The 20,957-nt window shown below is 47.6% G+C and overlaps 1 protein-coding gene across 6 annotated transcripts in view; it reads right to left on the reverse strand.

Annotated features, from left to right (window-relative positions):
- The window catches only part of KIRREL3 (kirre like nephrin family adhesion molecule 3), an 839,191-nt gene that overhangs the window by 204,371 nt on the left and 613,863 nt on the right, over positions 1-20,957 (reverse strand). For all 6 annotated transcript variants that reach the window (XM_090027372.1, XM_090027369.1, XM_090027368.1 and 3 more), the window contains one exon: positions 5,402-5,559. In XM_090027372.1, coding sequence (XP_089883498.1) covers positions 5,402-5,559 — 158 coding nt within the window. The remainder of the gene's footprint in view (positions 1-5,401; positions 5,560-20,957) is intronic.

Here is a 20,957-nt window from a genome sequence, read left to right on the forward strand (position 1 = left end):
GACTCTGAGACAGCAGCCAGAAGGCCTGCAGGACAAGGCTGGTTACTTGGTGTGAGAAGCCAGGTGGATGGAAAAGAGTTCGGGGGCAGCACTAACTCCAGGGCTGAAATCAAGTTAGGTTTTGTGTGTCATGCCCTGTAAGGGAGATCAGTGCGTTTCCAATCCCTTGCGATATCCACTGGGGATAGAGCTGTCCAAGGTTGCCCTCACCTTGCCATTCTCTGCTTAAATGGGTACATCTCTCCCCTACTCCTCTGAGGCTGGTCCTGCTTCTCCCCTTCTCACTTCGGTTTATGGACTGCATTCCCCTGTGGCACCGAAGCCCTGCTTTCATCAGCTGTTGTGGATCCCTCTCCACATTTCATCTTTACCCCACTAGCTTCTGGACCTCCTCAGCTTGCAGACCAGACTTCTTCTCTCCCACAGACTCCAGGCAGCATGTTCCCCCTGGTCCATCCTCTGCTGCCTTCCTGCATGTCTTGGACTCTCCACTTATATCAGGCAAGAGCATCCACCACCTTCCCTGCAGTCTGTGCCCCAGTAGTCACCCCGGTCTTGGGTCATGGCTCCCTAGCCTCACTGGCTGAGAGACTTCACTAAGATCCTTCCTCTGGTCTCATTTGGGTTGTCCTGGGCCCTTGTGAGCTGTGCTGGAGAACATCAGACACCCAAGGAAGTTTATCCTCCTTCCCTCTCTGGAGGGCATAGATCTCTTCAGGGCTCTTTCTTACCCACTGTAGGACCCAGTGGGCATGCCTACAGGAGAAGTTACTGTGCAGTGGCTACTGTGCATTTATTTAGTACTTGTATAATCAAGTAATAAATACATTTGCAATAAACAGAGTTACTGCACAGTAGCGCTGGCACACACCTTTTAAGTGACACTACTGCACAGCAGCCTATAATACTGCCCAACAGCATATTAGTATTGTTGGTGCTGTGATGCGCTACTGTGCAGTATTATTCAGCTACTGCACAGTTAGCATCTTGTGTTGCCGTACCTCGGGTCTCAGACAGGGCTGGGAGCTATCACTTTTGGTGAGATGGCAGCTACTGCAGTGGTAGAAGGAAGGAACTGGCAATAGTGCTGAGGTGGGACAGAGCTACCTGCCTGGGTACCATGGCATGTTTTTCATTTGGATGAGTGCTCCAGCTGTCTCCCATCATGCACAACAGTGACATCTTGGTTTCTGGGCACCAAGGTCCATTTTGGAATGCTCTCCTTGCTCTAGATCTCACCATCTGGAGATCTTCAGTGTCCCAACGTGACAGTACTGCAGGCCCAGCTCATGCCAGGGAACTGGACATAGCATAAAAGTAAGGGAGTGGGTAAGTGTGCAAGAACTATACTCACATGTTTGAATGCAGAAGCCTGATATCTAGCCCAATCAGGACTAATGCCAGACCCGAAGTCTCTTCTGGCACAATTAGCAACATGTGCTTCAGGTCAGGACTGGGCTGAACTATCATAGAATCAAAGAATTGTAGAAAATTAGGTTTGGAAGGGATCTCAGGAGGTCATCTAGTCCAACTCCCTACTCAAAGCAGGACCATCTCCAACTAGATCATCCCAGCCAAAGCTTTGCTGAGCTATGTTTTGAAAACCTCCAAGGATGGAGTTTCCATCCATGGGTAACCATGGGTATGTTACTACCCTCCTACTGAGAAAATTCTTCCTAATATCTAACCTAAACTCCCCTTGCTGCAACTTGAGACCATTGCTCCTTGTTCTGTCATCTGCCACCACTGAGATCAGACCAGCTCCATCCCCTTTTGAACCCCTTTCATGTAGTTGAAGGCTGCTATTAAATCCCCTCTTAGTCTTCTCTGCTCTAGACTAAACAAGACCAGTTCTCTTAGCCTTTGTTCATAAGCCATGTGCCTCAGCGCCCTCACCATTTTTGTTGACTTCCACTGGACTATCTTTAATTTGTCCATATCCTTTCTGTACTGGGGGGCCCAAAACTGAACACAGTGCGGAATAGAGGGGAATAATCACTTCCCTTGACTTACTGGCAACACACCTACCAATGCAGCCTAGGATATCTTGGCAACAAGGGCACACTGCTGGGTCATTATCAGTTTATTGTCCACTGTCACCCCCAGGGCCTTTCCTGCAGAGCTGCTGCCCAGCCAGTCAGCTCCAGCCTCTACCAGAGCATGGGATTGTTCCATACTTTGTTAAACCTCATGAGATTCCTTTTGGCCCAATCCTCCAATTTGTCTAGGTCACTCTAAATCCTAGCCCTACCTTCCAGAGTATCTACTACTACCCCACAGCTTGCTGTCATCTGCAAATTTGCTGATGGTGCACTTTATGCCATATAGAGAAGCAGCAGAGCATCCTAGTGTCCCAGTATGCTGGCAGAGCTGGATCAAGGCTCATGACAGGAACAGCAGCAGGTGCTCCAAGACAGGCTGGGAAGGCCCTGCCAGGACTGAGGATGCAGGGTGGGTAGGATGGGCCAACAAGAGGCATGGGCCAGAGGGTATCTGTATAGGGGGCTGTCACCAGGGTATCTAAGCACCACACTGTGCCCTCTGCTTCTATGAGAACTAAGCTCCTTTCCAACAAATACACAGTGAACACATCTACACATGTGCTTTAATGTGCAGTAGCCTATTCAAAAATCATTCTAATATGCTAATGCACAGTAGATTAGGCCACTGTCCATTAAGCATAACCTAAAAAGTATGCACTTGTGCTACTGTGCATTAGTGCAGCCTAATGCACATTTATTTAGTACCTCATATTGGAGGTACTATAGTTAATGTGCATTAGTAAAAGCACATTAATGCATGTGTAGATACTCCCAGTAAAGGAGACGGTGCTCATGTTTATGTTATAGCTTTGCCTGAAAACCCTGGTTAAATGCCATTTAGGGGACAGAATGATCTCTGTGGTGTAGTCTTTCCTCAAATGCGAAACCTCCCTGCAAGACAGTCTGGCAGCATTTGTAGCTGTTTTCTAAGAGAAACGATCTATATCAGACAGTAATAGCACCACCCACCAGGGAGAGATGCTGCTGAGAAGTTACAGCCTGCACCACACACAGAACATAGCAACATCAGGGGGCAGTGCGAGGCCACGCAGCTCATGTGGGCCCATCCACCTGCCTGCTGAATGTCTGTTTGCTGGAGTAGTTATTCCTTCCCAGTGCCTGTCTGATGCCTTTAAAATTCTGTTCCTGGGAGCTGCCACCTCTGCTGCCTGGAACAGGCTTCTCCATGTCTGCAAACCTGCCTATTGTTCCCTGGCCAGCACTGTCCATGCACCCTTCTGCCCTGTATCCACCTCTCCTGAAATGCTCTCACAGGCCTCTCACTGACTAATGAAACTGCTAGTCCCTGTTTTCCAGCTGCCAACATGAGCAGATGCTGCTGCCTGACTTCTCACACAGACACACACAGTGTAATCACATCGCCCCATGTCCAACCCCGATCCCTCATCCCTATGGGATCCAGTTTACATTGCTCCTTACAAACCTGAGTGCAGTGACTCCAGGTTTACTTTGGCATGGCTAAGCATAGTCCAGTACTTTGTTTTAAAGCCTACTGTGGACAAGTTCCAGATGATCCAAAGTCTTTTGGCCTTGATTCTCATGCGTATTTAGGTACCTCACTATGATTTAGGCACCTATATCTAGCAGAGGTCATTGCTCACTCTGGACTGGGAATATCAACCAAGGGAACAAGCAGCCCTTTCTGCCCTCTGCCTGACATGTGTTACACTTGGGGAGGCAGCACTTTTTCCTCATCCACCTCCTTGACTGGAGCTCCATCTTTCAGGTTGCTGTGAAACTCTCCATCATCTCTAGACAGGGCAGTGTGACCTTCAGGTAGATGCCTGAGGCTTTGTAGCCGTAGTCTTCCTGGTTGGTTATTCCTGTTCACATTGAGTCATATTTAATGGAACAACCAATACCTAGATGGGGGGTGAAGGGCAAGGCTCAACTGATTCCCATATCATCTACTCCCAGAGACAAGCCCAGGAAAGAGTCAGAGGAGAAAATCATTTTAATAAAGGACCTGGTTCTCCCTGCTGCAGGGGTTATGATGCTCAGTGGTTCTTTGGGAACATCTGTCACTAGGATGGATCAACACAGGGCTAACTCACATTAGGCCAATTTTTATAATGCCACAATCCTGTATGCCCAGAACTTGTAACAGAGTTACATCAGTAGCAGTGGAGACTGCTTCAGACAGTAAGAGGTTATCTGCTGTCCCAAGCTAATTGGGCTCTTGCCTGAGGGGTAACCGGAAGGGAAGACTTCGAGGGTGAAACTAGTTGTTTTTTTTTTTTTAAAAAGCTACTTTTGCAAAAAAAAGAAAAAGGAACTCAAATGTGTAAAGTCACTTTCATTTCAAAGGGGCTGAAACCAACCCAACTTTTGCCTTTTGAATTTTTTGCAAATATTTATTTTTTTGGGTAAATTTTTATTGAAAATATCAAGTGATTATAGATTTTTTTTTTCAGTTTACCAAGCCCTAGATTTTTAGTTAACAACACAAAACAAAAAATGTTGATATCTGTTTTGCTAACACTTTTGATCATTTTCTAAAAATAAGCCCAACAAAGGCACCACATTGCAAATTACAAATGCGGAGAATGTCAACACATTTTCATGGAAAATTTCCATTTAAAAAGGGTGTTCTTCAGCATAAAAGCTGTTTGTCATTCTGGCCAATCTTTGTCAGGGAGATGCTGGAAAGATGCACTGATGATTTCCTGTCTCAAGTCAATACTGAGCCAGTATCTCGGGGTGATTTGAGGCACATTGTGCTTTCAGGTAAGACGTAGGGAGTTCACAGAAGGTACAAATAGATGCTTAGATAACAGCTCCCTGAGCTGAAGAACTAAGAGCCGGAGGCAGGCAGACAGTCAAATTCAGACCCTTCTTACTTCTTCATGGTAGTTGCTTTTCTTGCCATATACCTTACTCAACTTTGTTCAGAGTCATGTTCAGAAGTCACAACTAATGGACACAGATTCCACAACGCCAAATGGGTATGAGCGTAAGGGACTCTAAGGGCTTGTCTACACCATGCTGACAGCTGGTCCTGGTGAGGATGAGGATGAGGATGAGCAGGACTCACCTACTTGCACCCGCAGGCACGCTCCAAACCTGGAAACATGTCAGTGAACAGTGCAGTCTTCTTTCTCTGTACGCACTCTCAAGCCCCCAGTTTCTGGTAGGCCTGCAAATGCTTGAGGACAAACCCAGAGAAACCTCCAGGTCTGGAGCGTGCCTGTGGACCCGGGCAGAGCCTGGGTGGGACATGCTGGCCTTTGCCCTCGCTGGATATACTGCTAAGAGCAGTGCCGAGTTAGGCTACCTTTGTGAAATGAGTCAAAGAGCCCCTGAATTATGCTCCAATTTCAACCCCCTGCATTTCTGACCTTGGAGTAGGTAGCTCCGTTGACAACTTCTCCCTTCCGCATCCAGATGATGGAGGCTGCTGGCTTGGCATTGTCTGCATGGCAGGTCAGGTTCAAGGGATCACCTGCTCTCATGCTAATGACCGGTCCCCCAATGATAACTGGGTCATCTGGTGGAACTGCAAAGAAAGCACACAAGGAGAGGATGTGGTTTACAAGCTAAAGCGGAGATGTCCAATGCTGTCAAGTTCTATGCCTCTAACTGGTATTTAGCTGGGTGCATGCAAAGACACTAGTAACCACAGGCCAAACTGTGCTGTCAGGCATATCCATGCAACTTCCAATGTAGTTACAGTGGACCTGTGGCTGACAGCAGAATATGGCCCAATTTAGTACACTACTACTTGATTTTCTGTTGTTGCTTACATATAGACCGTGTCCCAGAGTCAAATCAAACATGGCAGCAGAGCCTGGTGAATATTCAAGAAGTTTAGAGAGAGGAGATAAGGGATAGTTTTTCAGCTGAGCTCTAAAATGAGATGAAAAGTCGATTGTACAGGGAAACGTGTGCAGTAGAGAAGAAATCTCTCCTCAGAGGAGCCAGAGGGAAAGGGGCTGGAATGGATCAATGCATTGAGGGTAGTCAGAGATTAAACAAAAGAAAATGAGGCCTAATCTGCGAGGTTGCTAGGGCAAATCCACAACACTGTGTTACCATGTACAAAGCAGAGCATATACATTTTCAGAGTGAAAGGAGTTTTCTGTGCGGTTATGGGGAGAACAGCATGTGCTGCTCCTCTGTAAGAGTCTGCAGCAAAGATGAGAACAACGGCAGTCGCAGAACTGGGCATGTAGGGACGATCCTTAGGCAGCGGAAGTAGGGCACATGGAAATCCCACTCCCGAAACTGCACGCTCCACTGCAGATGGACTGCAATGCAGGAAGGGTGTTTTAATACTATGCACTAGACTGGAGGAGAGGAGAAACTGGAAAGATTGGTGGGTGGAGAGTCAATATGGGGTTGGCTTCACTCACCTGTAAAGACCTGATTATGTCGCAGCTTGCAAGGGATTTGTCCCTGAGTTGGGGGATGCTCTGAGGAGCTGTGGCTTAGTGAGTCTGTTCTGTAGGGGCGACTCATATCTATTTTAATGTGTCGGTGAGTTTGGTACTGGAAGCCCGAGGGCTCCACCATCCACCAGAGAGAGGGGCACATGTGTTGTCGAACCACTGCTGGGAAATGATTCAAACTGAAATGAAGAGGTTCATCCACCTGCAATTTGTGTCCGTAGTTTGTGGGGTCAAGATAAGGGGAGGGGATATTCCTGCCTGACATTTATTTGCTGGTTCCCAGGGAGCTCAGATGGCTGAGGAGGCAGTAAATATTGGTGGAGAATTTTGTGTTGAAACCTTTATTACGACCATGGCTGAAATGGCTCAGAACATTAGACCCAACCACAGCACATTTCCCCCATTCATTTATTTATAATGTTGCTGACTGGGCTCACCTACCAAAATACACACGTCGAATTTTATTGAGGGCCCCAGGGGGAGAACTGTCAGGCAATCTACTCTTCTCCGTTCAAGAGCGATATGAGCAAAGCAAAGCAAGGTGCTCAGTCTAATAGAACAGACAACAGCAGAGAGCCAGCACAATTTCAGTCCATTTTACACAGTGACAAGGAGAGATGACTTTGTACAACCGGACTATGGGGCAAATTCATCCCTAGCAGAAAAGTGACTGAATTCAGTGGAACTACACCAGAAACGAATCTGGCCCAGGATTTCTGGCTGATCCAGTGGGAAAAGGCACAACATTCTCCGTAATGCGAATGGAAATCAATAGAACTACACTGATTTACACCAGTTGGAGTTGCTGGTACCAGCTGTCTCAGACTGGAGGCCTCATTGCCAGCTTCCCAAAGTGATTTTCCTCATGACACAAAATTAAGATGCAATCTAACCCTCTGTTCCCGTGGGCATTTGACACAACGTCATGCCGTCTGAGCTGGATCGGGATTTGGAACAGTGTGTGTGTGCATGTGTGTGTGTGGGGGGGGGGGGCGGAGGGGGGAGAGGTGTGTGTGTGTGTGTGTGTGTGTGTATGCAAAGTCATGTCTCTGGATTCAAATTTCAAACCCACCCTGGTGTGGGAGTGCTAGAACAGGGGAAGGGCCTAGTTACAGAAAAAAGACATGCTCAACATACAGGACCTCAGTTGTATGACAACACCAATACTGGCTCATGATTTTTTCCTCACAGTTCCCCTGTGAAGAACCAACTGAGAAATGGTATTTTACCCACATTTAAGAGATGGCAGAAACTCAAAGTGATTTGAATAAGGCCATACAGGCAGCTTGCTGCAGAACAGGCCCTTGAATGAATAATGTTCTCTAGCTTTAGGCAGGCATCCTGAGTGCTGGGCCACAACTGATGTGCAGGCTGGTGTGTGTACATGTAAAGTAATTTGCTCCGGCTCACCCCAAACCAGAACCGTGACAAAAAAAGCCTCCATGCAGATCCCACACTGGAGGCACATGACATGTCAATCCCATGGACGAGTGCAGTGCCTTTGGGCACCTTAGCTTCTGTGCCACCATGAAGGTTTCTACCCATATGCAGGGAGTTTCTAAGCAATGGTGGTAGTTCATAGCGCAGGTTTGGAATAATCCTAATTCATACTAGCAAATGAAGCCATGGACCCAAAACAGACTTAGTCACGAGGAAGGAAATTTTTTTTTTTTTTTTGGTTCCACTGCTGCTTTAATATATCAAAGGCACTGTACTTCCTCCCTCTCATTACACATAGGGTCCTACTCATCTGGATGGCGACGCCCTCATTCTGCATTCATTTGAAGGAAGTTTTTCTAGTATCTCCCTCTCTGAAGAGGGATTTTGCTTTGGGTGTCGGAGAGATGCCTAAGATCTCAGCCTTCCTTTGAATGCTACATCAGCCAAGCTGTCTTAGTCTGACAGCCTACTACAAGCGGGTGTCCCTCATTACTGGCTGCAGCCTAGCTCAGTTTTTCACCGACCTGGAATTCTTCCATTTGTAGGCCCATGAACTGTTTTTCAGCAAAGCTTCAGAGTGAGAAAAATGGGGCAAAGGCAGGTTGAGGGTGACATGACTTGTGCAGCTCACAGTCAGGTTTCTCGGGACTCAGGGGAGGAAGGCTGCATCTCCAAACAGTATCAACATAGTTGATGCTAACTATAATTTGCAGCCTAAAAGCTGAGGACTCAAGGGGATCTGGAGTCTTAACAGCCCTTTCATCCCATGGAGGGATGTCTTGCAGCTCACAGGAAGGCCACGTGAAACCACTGGCCTCAGTGGTTTCACGTGGATGGCCACAGGAAGGCATCATGACTGTGGCTGCTCTGTCTTGTACTTGGCTTGGGGATTATCCAGAGCCTCTTGGTCTGCCAGTCCAGCACCTTTCCCCAGCACCAAAGCTGGCTACTGAGAGGGTGAGGCATGCTCCAGAGAGAAGTGAATCCCACCTTACCACAAATAGACATTTCAGACTGCATGTGCCTCTCAGAGTCAGCTTGCACAGTCCTTATGACAGACAGATGAGGTGGGAGATGGTGTAGACAGACATTGCCAGAAGGCAAGAGGGAATGGTGGAATAGGCTGGAGGGAACGGTGCTCAGATGACCTGGTGATGTGCATGGGCTAGACAGGAAGGAGAGGGAGTCATCACCGCCCACGAGTACATGGTTCAGTACAAGGTAAGACTTTGTTCTCCACCAGAGAGAGGACAGAGCAGGTGGAGCATGTTTCTCCATCCTTATCCTAGGGGACTTGGCTAGAGGGAATTTAAATATTAGTGAAGCCCTGCTTTTGTGAGTAATGCTATGTTCCACTCTGGGAGGATCTGAGTCTTGGATCCCAAAATATTTCTCTGCTTCTGGTTCATTTCAGCAGGCCAAAGATGCTTGTGAACATCATTCCTGGCTTCATCACTGCAAGGTTAAGTTTAAGAGAAGAGAGTAATCAAGCTCGCTAATAACCCAAAATTGGCAAAACACACCTGTTACAACTGTATGAATAGTGGAGCTTCTGGTGCAGTGGTGGAACCAAAAATATGGAAAACAGTAAATGATATCACATTGAACTGAGGCAGGCCTCTCTCCCTGCTAAATCAAAACCTTGAAAATGAATCCAAAACAAAATTTGACCTGAAACATGATGTTTTGATTTGTTTCTAAATTACTTAATCCATCCACCTGTGCAAATTCTGAAAAAGAAAATGGTGTTTCAGAACAAAAATTAGAAATTTAGACATTTGAAAAATATTCTTCCCTATTCTATTTTGTGCTAAAATTACTCCCTGAATTTGGTTTTACTTTGAAGAGAGTTTTGATCTCCCCCAAACTGCTTTTTCAGCAAATTTACTACATCTTCACAAAGATACTATGCCCAGTTCCAATAAATGCTATTCGTCCATGGCTCTGTGTACGTAAAATATGCATCTGTTTATATACACTGAACACACAACATGTTTGTCACAAAGAGCTTAGTGGTAATTTTTCAATGAAACTCTCTTTATCAAGAAAGTGTCACGTAATCAAGACCAATGTTTTCACAGAAACAAAGACTTATACGGCCAGTAGCTCAACTATTAGGCAATTCATGTGAGATCCAGGACACTCATGCTAAGCAAGTCCTTGTTCTGGTTAATAATGACAAGAGACTTGAACCTGGGTTTCCCACATCCCAGGTAATTGCTTTGATCATGGGACAACTGCAGGACTTACTAGCTTGCTTGTTTGTGATACATTTCAATAGGTCTTGGGTTCACGCTGCTGAAGAAGAGAAACATTTTGAATTCTTGATAATATTCAGGAGAAAAAGGCCTTTTCCTGTTCTGCTGTGGAAACACACAGGCCATATGCCTAGAGATGTGACCGGATCTTCAGGACCTTTTATCTAAATTTTCCCAGATTTTCCCAGAGCAGATTGGGTTTTGGTGACTTTTGGCAGGGTTTTGAGCTGGATGTGCGCCCCAATATACACAAAGGCTGGCATCTCTAGGCCTTTGGGCTGTACATCTCTAGTTTTATGCAGGGGAGATTCCAAGATTGTGCACAGCCAAATAACAGGTAGATACAGTATCTAACCTAAACAACCCATGTAGGGTCACTTCCATTCTGAAAGAATCACAGTACAAGTGTGTTCACTCTATCAAGAATCCTGCTAAACTTCATGGGACACATAATGATCAGAAGACAATTATGCTGCCAGAAGATGGAAATAAGCACTTACCACTTACCAGCAATCTGAATTACAGCAATACATTTCTCCCCATTGGGGGCATCTACACATACTATTAATTCAAAGTAGGCTACCACACAGTATTTGCAGTAAGAATACTGCACAGTAGGCTTACTGACAGAGCACATCTGGCTGTGCTCCCTCTCGGGAGCAGATTTGCTCCCACCCTGCTCTGTCCCGCTGCAGCAGCCAGGGGGAGCTCCAGACTCTCCCTGAGTTCTAGCCTAGGGACTCGCCAGGAGACAGCTGCCTTCTGGCCCCGTACACATCAGGAGGGGTCCTGATGTGCATGGAGCAGCGGAGCTGCTGCTGCAGAGCTCCCCTGCCCCGTGCACATGGGGACAAGCCCTGTGCCCAGCAAGGCTTCTTTGTGCCTGAGGACTGGTTGTGACCTGTTGTACGTTGGGACAGCCCAGGGCTGTGCAGGGAACTCTCCTGGTGCAGGGAGCTCCTGGCCCCGGCTCTATGGTTGGAGCAGGGGCCGGGAACTGCCTGTTGCTGAGGCAGGGGGACATTGTCCGAGCCAGGCTCTGAGCTTGGAACCCACCCCAGCACCAGGCAGCTCCTGGGGGAGGAGATTGTGCTCCCACCCCCTGCTGCCCAGGCTCGCCGGCAGCAAATTTGCTCCTGGTCGGCCATCTACATGTGGGCTACTGTGCAGTCACTACCGCATGGTTAATTTACTACCTGCATTTGCAGGTACCAAATTAACCCTGAAGTTGACTAATTGACTGTAGTGAAAAAGGGAAGCTTTCCCTTGATAGCTCAGGAAGAACAGGAGACTGGCACCACTTGTGTCCAGGTATGAAGCAGATGATACCAGAGCAGTGAGTGGAGTCACTGCCATATTTGATCTCTACCTGCTCTATGTGGGTCAGGCAGCATGCTAGGAGTGATGCCATACTCCCACAACCTGACACAAACTGAGAAGGGGGAGCAGAGCTGCCAGGAGGGGAAGAGCAGAGTCCCACCAAGGAGAAACCCTGGGAGGCTCCAAACCAGGAGAGCACTGCTGTCTTCTAAGCCTGAAGACCTGGAGGAGTTCCCAGATAACCACCAACCTTGGCCACATATTGAGAGGTGCCACAAGGTCAGGAGCACCAGGATGCCAGGAACACTGCACATGAGTCACGCACTTGCGGAGCCTGGGGACCCGGGCACGGCAAAGCCATGCTGTTTTATTTTTCTGTAAGAGTTAAATGCTATTTTTGCTTAGGACTTTACAGCTCATAAAGGGGCAGACTTAAAGTCCCCAGCTCAGAAGAAATGCTCAAGAACTGATTAAGCGAGGGAAATTGATGGACATTTGCTTTCTTTTCATTGCTGTTAATTGATCGTTGAGGGAGGGGTCTAACCCCATGCCTGAGTCGCGGCCAGGTTGACTCGAAAGAGGCCATAGTTAATTAACCAGTGTAAGCCCAGAGTGGGGTAAGAACTTTATTGATGTTGGATAAGGCAAGAGAACTGATTTATTCCTCCTGAGAGGCAGACCTGGGCACCTGGCTTACTGATGGACCTGGTCTTAAGGAGCAGCACAAGAGAGCCAGCTGGCCTCAGGGTCCACATGCACTAGTGGTCCACCTATTCCCAACTGGTTCATGTATGGATGGGGTAAAGGAGAGGCAGGAGCCCTGTGAAGAAAACCAACTGGATGAATCCTAGAACAAACACTCAGTGGACAGACCACCTCCCGACAGTAAGATTTTCAACATCAAGTTATGGCAGGTGAGAATCGGGCAGCATTAGTCAAGTGCTTGGATCTGGGAAGCTCTGTCCCTCACAGCAGAGTCCTGCCAAGCCTTGAGTCACCGAGGGCCTCGACCCTATCCAGCACTGTGGCAACACTGACTGCACAGTAAGCATCAGCATGTGTAAATGGTGACGCTTTATTTGTCAGTCAATTAGTCAACTGCACATGTAGATGCACCCAGTAGGAACAATAATTATAGTAGTAGCGGTAATACTAATAATTTGGCATAAATGAAGGATACCATCAGGGCTGGAAGATGATGAAACCAAAATGTATTGGTATAGACTAACCATTGCAAGTGAGACCATGCAACACAATCAACCAGACCTCATGGCTGTGGAAAAGAAGCTAAAGCAGCATATTCCTGGATATTGCCATCCTTCTAAACCAGTGATTCTCAACCAGGGTGCCAGGGCACCTTGGGGTGCCACCAGATCCTTTGAAAGGTGTTGTTAGGAGACAAGTGACTGTGTGAGGCCATAAGCAGATAAGCTAAGCAGATAAACCAGGCTCAGGTTCAACCCTACCTGGATGATCCCCAACAGCTTCTGCCCATCCCTTGTGTAAAGAGGCAAGCACCGTAATATACAAATTAGTTTTTGAAATGAGGTGCCATTCAACTCGCAAACATTATGTAGGGATGCCTTGAGCCTGATGAAGGGTGCCTTGAATCCAGTGAGAGGCACCTCAAGTCCAAACTGTACTAAACAATAAGTGGAGCACCACTGGAGGGAAGACAAGAAGTTCCTATAATTCGGAGACAGAAGTGAAGGTAATCTGGTCCCTTCAAAAAGTGAATGTGGTGCTGGAAGTGCTGTCTGCAACTGGAATTATGCCACAGCTGAATGTAAAAGTCATAGGGACCTTAGTAACGGAGCACGTCATCCTACTCATTCAAAACTTGCGCTCCTATACGTAGTAAAGATTACACAAAAGGCTCTTTCCTGGTGAGTAAGCAGATATGCCTTGGCTGTTCGTGGCCCCGTGATCTTCTACACATGCACTGGCACACACTGTGAACCAGGGGCATGCTGCTATGAATAAATAATTGGCCCTTTCACCTGAGGATCTCAAGAGATCTGGCATGCTTTAGTGATTTTAGCCCTATAACCATATGGAGGTCATGGTCCATTTGCAATAGATAGACAGGTAGACAGACACGACAGACAGACACCACCTCCTGTCGGAACTGATAAAGAATGATCTTTCTGTGTAGCTGCTTCTTCTGTGGCTCCTATCAACCCGAGAGCTATGAACTGATGGAGACACCTAAGGCATTTTTAAGCAATGACATTTCCACTAAATCTGTTCTTCTGTAGCAGAACCCCCTTCTCCTCCCCCACCTTCCTCACAGGAAACTCTCAGGACTAGACGGAGGAGCTTTCATATGGGGACACTTAATATTCCCTGTTGACATCTGTAAAATGCCAATCTTGCTAAATGAAATCTAAACTTTTCAGCAGCTGCCTGTCCTAATAATATTTCTTCCAAGCTGCCCAATCTGTCTCTGCACTGCCAAAGACCTGAGTTGTTAGAGGGGAAAACACACGCTGGAGCATGGGACTACTTTTCTTTCACATACTGTAAATACCTTGTTTTCTAATGTATTGTTCTGCTTCTGCTTCTGTCTATTGGATTAGCAGCAAGTCAGAAGGAGCTGATAAGGCGATAAAAAGCACAAAGTGAGGGAGAGAGAGAGAATAGGTCCTGATTACATCTTCCCAAATAAGTGGTTATCATCCCCTGGTTATTCATGTAGCCATGAATTATTGATTGGCTCCTGGCTCATTAACCAGAAGATCTGGTTGGGGAGGGGAGAGTCTGATGAATAGAAATCAACAGTGGCTCTCAGCATCTGTAACTTTTACCAGATGAAGGAGGACTCATTACTTCGCCATTCAAACTCTGGCATAGAAAAGAGAGACAGAGAGAGAAGAGGAAAGAAAAAAAGGGAAAAAAGAAAGAGGGACTGCTAGAACAGAGCCGTGATCCATTATTCATTGGTCTCGTTCTCCAGATTGGTTATTATTATAAAATGCCGCCACTATCGAATTTGGTCTCCTAATTTTTAATCATGTAGAGGGAAGAAGTGTTAGCCTTTTGATTAATTCAGAGATATAAATAGGAAGTGTTGGGGTTTTTTTGGAGGGAGGGGTTGGCAGCAAGGGCACTGGAGTTAACCATTAAGTGGCTGGAAAAGTTAAAATAAAAAAAGAAAACAATGTCTCTAGCAAAGTGCTATTTTGTTGTTGATCTATTAAGCTGGATTACTCTGCAGGCACAAGTGTATGCATAATCACACAGATATATGCATACCTACGGACACATGTGCACACATGCAAACACATATACACACAAACAAGTGCATCCACACCTGCTTCCAATGTACACAGCTATACATGGCAAACCTGTAAACATATATGCATACAAATGCACATAGACTCTTACCAACACATCTGAAATAGATCCCCAGCTTCAGTGCAGTCATAGAGCCCAAAAGCCCACCAGTCCTCTCAGCGGTGGTTCTAATGAATGATACCTAGTTCCTGTTAAATTCAGCACTTGCTTTGTGTAGGGTACATGACTTTCAAAGCTCTGGTTTACCCAGGGTCACCAGCACCTGACATTGGTTACATTTGTGGCATGGGATGAGGCTCACTTCTTTCTAACAAGGCTTGTTCCAGAGGTGCGGGAGAGGAAGACGTTTAGACTCTAATGCTGGGTCCTAGTCACAAGTTCTGAAGGTTATTCTGAGTGGTTCAAAGGAGCTGTATTGTTCTGACCTTCAAGGAATCCCACAATGTGCATCTTTTTTCCCTAGAGGTCACTGAAGATGATAAACTCATTTGGAAATAGTAAGGGAGAAGAGCATTGGAGACGTGTAGGCAGTGGCTGCAGATGCACATGCAACCCCCGAGATTGGCCAGCAGAAGTGCACTTGTGGTTTCGCCACTGGCTCAGCTATTGGCTGTGGGGGAATCTCCCCGTCAGCAATCTGGTGCCCCCCAGACTTGGGAAGCACCAGTCGCCCATGGAGAGGAAAGTTCAGGTTTTTTTGACAAAAAATCCAACACAAAATTTCAATTCCAATTTCATTTCTGAAACACTTATTCTCCTCTAAGGGCTCCCTGGCTGGCTTTCATCTCCCATGATGTACCACAGCTACCCTACTTGTGGAGGTAGCAGGGCAATACATCAGGATCCCACGTTTAGGATATGAGCTGAAAACTAACAAGTTTGGAGGGGCTGGGGCATTCCCTTTTTCAGCAAAAAAATTGAATTTTCTATGGAAAGCAAAGATTCATCACAATACATTTCATTTCAGCAAAGCTCAGGTTTCTCTGATGAAATAGAGTTTGTTCAGCATTTGTCAGCCTAGTGTGGGAGGTGGATGTGTTGGGCATGTTACATGTTGGGTGGGCTGCCTGAGAAGCCAGGTGGGCAGGGGTCTTCTTCAGTTTTTGCTTTTTCTCCTTGGTGGGTGCGAGGTCACACTTTGGGGAAAGGCACATTTTAAAGCGTGCCTGAATTAAAAAAAAAAAAGAATAACGGTTTGGGTATGCTGCATCTTTGTAAGTTAGCTGGGCAGCTCAAGGTTTTCCTGCTTATCCCTCAGCCCTGTAAACCTTTACATATGTGAGTCAGAGGGACTGTGCAGAATTACTCAGTGCACAGCTGTGTTTAGGACTGAACTAATACTCCAGCTTAGTGGAAGGGGACACCTGGCTGCTGTCAGTTGAATAAGAAATAAAATAGATGTGCCTGAATATTCCTGGCTATCAGATAGTTGGTCATCTGGGCATCACTGCTGTAATCAGAGATGGCCTTAATTATTATCTATATTCCTTTGCATATCAGAGTTCCCTGGGGAGTGCCCAGCTTTTGGAAGCAGAGAGGGGGGAAAAACAACAACCAGCACCACTACTTCTCCCTAATTAATTCTGATTGCCATTTTTTTTGCATCACATTATTTATCAATTTGTGCAACATGCCTTTTCTTTTTAAAAAAGTATTAACAGAATCATCACAGATGCTCACTAATGGGAAGTGGCCACATGGCTGCCAGAGTGGAAATGTATGAATCTATCAGCCTCTGCGGACTGCAGGGGGTAATACAGAAAGAAGCACCGTACAGATGAAGGGAGGCTCTGAACAAATGTCTCCAAAAGCTCTGTCTGGGAAGGAAGGGTTGAGTTATGTCCCCCGAGGCAAAGAATCATTGCTGTGTTATTTATCCAGAGGGGAGCAGTGCTTTAGGAACTGGCAGCTCATAATATCTGTTGTAGCTGGAGGCTCTAATGCAGCTCTGTGCTTCAATGAACTAGGTGCTGGGTGGACATATACAGAGAGACAGCCCACGTCCCAAAGAGCTGCCAGTCTCAGGAGACTGGAGAGACAAGGACCTGCCCAAGGTCACACAGCAGGTCAGTGGCAGAGCCAAGAATAGCACTCTATCCCCTGGGCCCCAGTCTCCTGTCCCAGCCACTGGATCACTGCGACTCCTCTGAGCAGAGCTGACCCCTGGCTATACAGCAAAAATGCTCGCAAACCCTGAAAGCTCCATGCTTTTAATGTGACCGCAAAAATGCTTGCTTCCTAGTCTCCTGTTTCAAGCAGTTTACAGAGGGTCAGTCATGGAGCAGAAACCTTGTGAATTAGGTGATCTGTTGCATGCAAAGAGAGGTGGAAAGGGCAGCACTCCTTAGACAACACATATGCTCAGAATGATCCATCTTTTCTTCGATAAGGCCTTATGAGCAGCCCATGAATCAGGACTGGTCCACAACTTATTTGTTAATGCTGGGCCAGACTACTTCGAGTGCATGCTTTCTGGCCCAAGAACTATTGTTATTTTTGGGGAATGTAAATGCCCAGCCCATCAGGCTCCTAGGCACTAGCCACTGTCCTAGTATAGACAATCAGATAATAACAGAACCTCCATACACATCTTCCTGATTCCTTTACTGGGGTAATGGTGTAGTAATTCACACCTGGTGTGAATACAGGAACTGGTAGATTAGATCAGCCCTGTTCAGTCCAGAATCTTGTCTTCAAGAATGACCACTACTAGATGCTTAAACAATGGGCAAGAAACCCCAGGGCTGTAACTAAAAAGGGTTAAACTTGAATGATTCTTGCCAGTTCAGCCAACACTCAACAAATATCAACAGTGTCCCTGTGCAGAGTCAGGCTGTAGAAGCTTGCTCTGGCCAAAGCAATGTGTTTGTGTATTCATGCATCACGTTGCGGCCTTGTCAAAGAGGCATGTTTGTCTCCTGCTGACGAGTCAAGCTTATGAGGGCATCATAGTACACTTGCTCCGGGTGATTGTTCTCAGATGCTGCCCTCATCTGCATACAGACACCGGCTGTGCTGAAGTCTATGTGATACAATCTGTGCAAGGAAACCTTTTTTAGTACAGGATCAATCTAATTCTATTCCGTGTGTCCCAGTGCATTTTGGGACCAGGTTTGTTGCTGTCAAATTACTTTTGAAATGTTGGGATTTTAAATCACAGGCTACACAATATCCTCTATAGGAAGGTATTGCATAGCTCTGAAGGAAACAGGCACCTGTTTGCTTCCAGGGCTCTGGTGTAAACAAAACTGTTGGGGTGAATTCAGGAACAAGCTCAGTGTTAATGACAAGTTTAGTGGAACAAAGAATTAATTAGCTACTGTACCTTTTCCTGTGATCCACTCACACATATACACAGCATGAAGCTGGCACATCCTATACTCTGCCTCCTAATTGCAGAGGACTGATTTCCCTTTGAAGCTAACACCTGTTATTCCCATTAGCATTACCAGGTAGCACATGGATACATTACTGCCAGGAGAAGGGTTAGCCAGGATGATCTTTCCCTGAACACCACTGCCACAGGATTCAAATGATGGTTACATATGATCTATAGGAATGGCAGCCCCTCAGCTGACATCAGCCCCTCAGACTCCATCCTGCGGGGCACTGAGGGGGCAATCTGCTGCCCTGACCCCTTAGCCTCGGGGGCCCGCATCCGAGACATTGCGGAGAGGATCCCGCAGCTCCTCCGGCCCACAGACCTCTACCCCATGGTCCTTATTCATGTGGGCACCAATGACACGGCTCGGAGCACCCCCAGCCAGGTCATGAGGCACTACAGGGAGTTGGGAGCGGGGCTTAGGGGTCTGGGAGCTCAGGTGGTGTTTTCGTCGATCCTCCCAGTCTCGGGCTATGGGCTGAGGAGGGAGAGGAGGATCCACGCGGTGAACCAAAGACTGCGGCGCTGGTGTCATCGGGAAGGCTTTGGCTTCCATGACCACAGCCCGCTCTTTGGAGAGAGAGGCAGCGAGCTGCTGGGAAGAGATGGCCTCCACCTCTCTCCCCTGGGGAGGAGGCTCTTCTCAGCCAGGCTGGCTGACCTGCTCCATCGGGCTTTAAACTAAGCCCGCTGGGGGATGGGGGGACTACTGCCACTGCTGGCCCGCTGAGCGACCCTTGCAAAGCCAGTGGACCAAGGCACTTAAGGGGGCACTTAAGGGAGCCCACCCCTGCCCCAGCCCTGGCACAATCTGTGGGCAAGGCAAGAGCCCCCAAGGGCACACTTGCCTGCCTGTACACTAATGCCAGGAGCCTGGGCAACAAGCAGGAGGAGCTCGTCCTCCTGCTCAGTGCAAAGAAATATGATGTCATTGGGATAATGGAGACCTGGTGGGACTCCACCCATGACTGGACCACGGGTATAGAGGGCTATACCCTGTACAGGAGGGATCGTGTTGACAAAAGGGGCGGGGGTGTAGCTCTCTATGTGAAGGAAAGCTACATGTCCCTGCAAGCTGATGTTGGCGACCGGCATGGACAGCTACAGACCCTCTGGGTAAAAATTCGTGGGGAATTCGGCACAGGGGACACAACGGTGGGAGTCTACTACAGACCTCCCACTCACAGTCCTGAGCTTGACCAGGAGTTCGCCCGGGAACTGACTGAGGCCGCTTGCTCCAGGACCTTGGTTGTCATGGGTGACTTCAATTACCCGGACATCTCGTGGGAAGATCACTCAGCTAAATCTGAGCGGGCACAAAGCTTTCTCTCATGCGTGGATGACCTCTACCTGACTCAAGAAGTCTATGGGCCGACGAGAGGCAAAGCACTGCTCGGCCTGGTACTGGCTACGGGGGACGACCTAATCAGCGACCTAGTGATCGATGGGAAGCTGGGTGACAGCGACCACGAGCTGATCACCTTCACCATCCGCCGTAAAGCTGGCAAGTCAGTCAGCAACACAGAAGTCCTTGACTTCAGAAAAGCCAACTTTGACAAGCTCAAGAGGCTTGTCGGTCGGGCCCTCAGGGACCATGACCCCAGGGAGCTGGGAGTTCAAGAAGAGTGGTTGCTTCTCAAGGAAGTGATCCTCAATGCACAAGCTAAATCTATTCCAACACGAAGGAAAGGCAGCAAGAAGGCACAGCAGCCCCCCCTGGCTCTCCAGAGACCTAGCGGACCTACTGTGGCTAAAAAGGAAAGCCTACAAAGGATGGAGTACGGGATTCACCTCCAAGGAGGATTACTCCGCACTGGTCCGGTCCTGCAGGGAGCAAGCCAGGAAAGCCAAGGCTGCAACTGAACTCCAACTAGCTTCAGGCATCAAGGACAACAAAAAGTCCTTTTTCAGATATGTGGGGAGCCGGAGGAAAAGCAAGGGCAACGTTGGACCCCTGCTAAACCAGATGGGGCAACTGACAACTGACGCCCAGGAAAAAGCCAACCTATTAAATAGGTACTTTGCGTCAGTCTTTCATCAGTCACATGGGATGCCCATGCCTGATATGGGACAGGGAAATCTGGGTGAGGGGGATCCCCTACCCTCCATAAATCCTGACCTCGTGAAGCTGGATACCTTCAAGTCAGCTGGCCCTGACAATCTGCACCCCAGGGTACTCAAGGAGCTGGCGAGCGTCATAGCCCAGCCCCTGGCATGGATCTTTGAAAACTCCTGGTGCTCTGGTGTAGTGCCCGAAGACTGGAAGAAGGCCAATGTGGTGCCGATCTTCAAGAAAGGGAGGAGAGTGGATCCGGCTAACTACAGGCCCATTAGCCTGACTTCTATCCTGGGGAAGATCTTAGAAAAGTTTATTAAGGAGGCCATCCTTGAGGGACTGGCCCAGGCTAACATCCTAAGGGATAGCCAGCATGGGTTTGTTGCGGGTAGGTCTTGTTTGACCAATCTCATTTCCTTCTATGACCAGGTGACCTATCACCTGGACAAGGGAGAAGAGATTGATGTCATATATCTTGACTTCAAAAAAGCTTTTGATCTGGTATCCCATGATCACCTCTTGGCCAAACTGCCCAGTTGTGACCTTGGCTCCACCATGATCCGCTGGCTGGGAAATTGGCTTCATGGTTGGACCCAGAGGGTTGTGATTGATGGCAGTCACTCATTGTGGTGCCCTGTGACCAGTGGGGTCCCTCAAGGCTCTGTCCTGGGACCCATACTGTTCAACATCTTCATTAAAGATGTGGACATTGGAGTCAGGAGTGGACTGGCCAAGTTCGCCGATGACACCAAA

The sequence above is a fragment of the Crocodylus siamensis genome, chromosome 14 (assembly GCF_052110815.1).
Source record: "Crocodylus siamensis isolate JL-2025a chromosome 14, ASM5211081v1, whole genome shotgun sequence".
NCBI classification, from domain to species: Eukaryota; Metazoa; Chordata; order Crocodylia; family Crocodylidae; genus Crocodylus; species Crocodylus siamensis.